The sequence below is a fragment of the Eimeria mitis genome, genomic scaffold (assembly GCF_000499745.2).
Source record: "Eimeria mitis Houghton genomic scaffold, Emh_scaff1200, whole genome shotgun sequence".
NCBI classification, from domain to species: domain Eukaryota; phylum Apicomplexa; class Conoidasida; order Eucoccidiorida; family Eimeriidae; genus Eimeria; species Eimeria mitis.
In genome coordinates, this window is record NW_013568170.1 from 1,327 (window position 1) to 3,834 (window position 2,508).

General features: G+C 47.7%; 1 protein-coding gene across 1 annotated transcript in view; it reads right to left on the reverse strand.

Annotated features, from left to right (window-relative positions):
- The window catches only part of EMH_0031720 (uncharacterized protein), a gene marked incomplete at both ends in the record, with an annotated part of 1,912 nt that extends 1,022 nt beyond the window's left edge, over positions 1-890 (reverse strand). The window contains 3 exons of the mRNA XM_013494559.1: positions 1-66; positions 122-402; positions 752-890. Coding sequence (XP_013350013.1) covers positions 1-66; positions 122-402; positions 752-890 — 486 coding nt within the window. The remainder of the gene's footprint in view (positions 67-121; positions 403-751) is intronic.
- Positions 891-2,508: the final 1,618 nt, after the last annotated feature.

Below are 2,508 nucleotides of genomic sequence, written 5' to 3' on the forward strand. Positions count from 1 at the left end.
CTCCTGGTGCTGCTGCGGGGCGGAATAGCCGCTGTAGCTGCGCATGCAGCTCTTGTACTGCTTTCCCTGTGTTAGATGTTCTCCATAATCCTGCTGCTGCTGCGTTTGCTGCAGCAGATACTGCTGCAGCAGGCTGATCCTGTTGCTGCTGCTGCTGCTGCTGCTGCTGGAAAGAAGAAAGAGATGGTTGCTGCGCATGCACACGAGCTCGCTGCTGCACTAAACCCTGCAGCTGCAGCATGGGGGGGTGACCCCCAGTATGAGTCTGAGGGGGCTGCAGCAAGTGCTGCTGCTGCTGCTGCTGTTGCTGCTGCTGCTGCTGCTGCTGCAGCGGCTGCTGCTGAGACGGAGGAGGCAACGCCTGCCACCAGGGGGCCCCAGGGGGCCCCCCACCCTGCTGCCCTGCAGCAAACACAACAGCAGCAAAACCCTAAACCCTAAACCCTAAACAAAGGAGAATAAAACAACAAAGACAATACTAAAAACCCTCTAAACNAAACCCTAAACCCTAAACCCTAAACAAAGGAGAATAAAACAACAAAGACAATACTAAAAACCCTCTAAACCCTAAACCCTAAACCACCAGAAGATACAAACAAAAACAAAAGAACAAAACAACCAAAAAAAGAGACAAAAAAGCAAGCAAAGCGGGACCACATCGACAACAACCTGCTGCTGCTGCTGCTGCTGCTGCTGCTGCTGCGGCTGTTGCTGCTGCTGCTGCATGCATGCAAGGATAAGAGGTGCTCACCCCCAGGCTGCTGCGGCCCCCAAACAGGCCAAGAGGGGGGGGAGCCCCCCGAGAGAGCAGGCAGACCCTGTAGCAGCGCGAGCGATGCCGCTGCTGCTGCTGCTGCTGCTGCTGCTCTTGCTGCTGCTGCTAGCCGCATCTGGGGTTACTATAAAAGACCCTAGAGTGAGGCTACTGAGGGGCTTGAAGAGAGAAGCAGCAACGCAGCTAACGAGAACAAGTGCAGCTGCTGCTGCAGCACATTAGCGTGAGCTGCTGCTGCTGCTGCTGCTGCTGCTGCTGCTGCTNTAAAGTTTTAATTTATTTTGTTTTTTTCCCGAGAAAAAAAGAAAACACAGAAACACGCCACCGGGTACATACAGCCGAGGCTCAGAATACACCCCACCGCAACAAACCCCAAGCAGTAGATACATTCATTTGCTGCTTTTTTTTCATTTATATTAAATTTATTATTTTAATAAAGACAAACAAACCAACAAAAAAGATAAAAGCTAAACAAAAACAACAACAGCAGCTCAGCAGCAACAGAGCTGCCGGAGCGCTGCTTGCAGCAGCTCCTGGTATGTTGCTGCGCCCCCCCGCGTAGAGGCCCCTGCTGCTGCTGCTGCTGTCCTTCTGTGTTCAATAAAAGCAGAATATTAATTAGTTTTTGTGTTTGTTTATAGTTTTTATATTTATTTGCTTTTTTTTACAAAGAAATCCCGAAAAAAAACGGAGAAATAAGGCCGCTGCTGCTCGTCGCTATGCACCGCACAGGAGCCTCTCTCCCCCAGCGCCTCAGCAGCAACTGAGCGCCCGGTGTATATACATAAAGACACAAAACAAAATAAAAAAATAAAAATAATATTTATTTTTATTATTTTATTTGTTTTTTTGGGTTTATTTTCATCTATTTTTGGCCTCACAGCAACACCTTTTGCTGCTACTCAATATATCTATGCTACTGCTGGGGTACGATCGCCTCGACTAACACTAAACCCTAAACCCTAAACCCTAAACCCTAAACCCTAAACCCTAAACCCTAAACTTTAAACCCTAAACCCTAACTGATAAACCCTAAACCCTCACAGAACAGCTTGTAAAGAGAGCGAGCCTCGAGGCAAAACCCTAGACCCTAAACCCTCACCCCCCTATGGCCGCGTACAGACTGAGCTACTAAACCCTAAACCCTAAACCCTAAACCCTAAACCCTAAACTGCAGATCCTTTAATAAGTGAATATGTAGAGAATAACCCTTGGAGATAAACCCTAAACCTAAAAAATCCTAAACCCTAAACCCTAAACCCTCAATGAACTGCTAAAAAGGCAAGCGATCCTTGCGTGCCTTCAACCCCAAACCCTAAACCCTAAACCCTAAACCCTAAACCCTAAACCCTAAACCCTAAAAACCCTAGATAAGTAATCATCTAGAGGACCCCTGCTGACATATAGCTTTGCGACGCAAACCGTCCTCCTACCCTAAACCCTAAACCCTAACTCTACCCTAAACCCTAAACCCTAAACCCTAAACCCTAATCTATAAACCCTAACCACCCTAGTATCTGTTAAGTGTTGCTTGTCTGCGATATTTGCTTATTCGTATTCTGCTGTAACCCTAAACCCTAAACCCTAAACCCTAAACCCTCAACTCGTTGGTGTTGCTGCTTCAGCTGGGATGGGGAGAACCCTAAACCCTAAACCCTAACCCTCAAAACCCTAAACCCTAAACCTTAAACCCTAAACCCTAACCGCAAAGCCCTAGGCCATACGGCTTACCC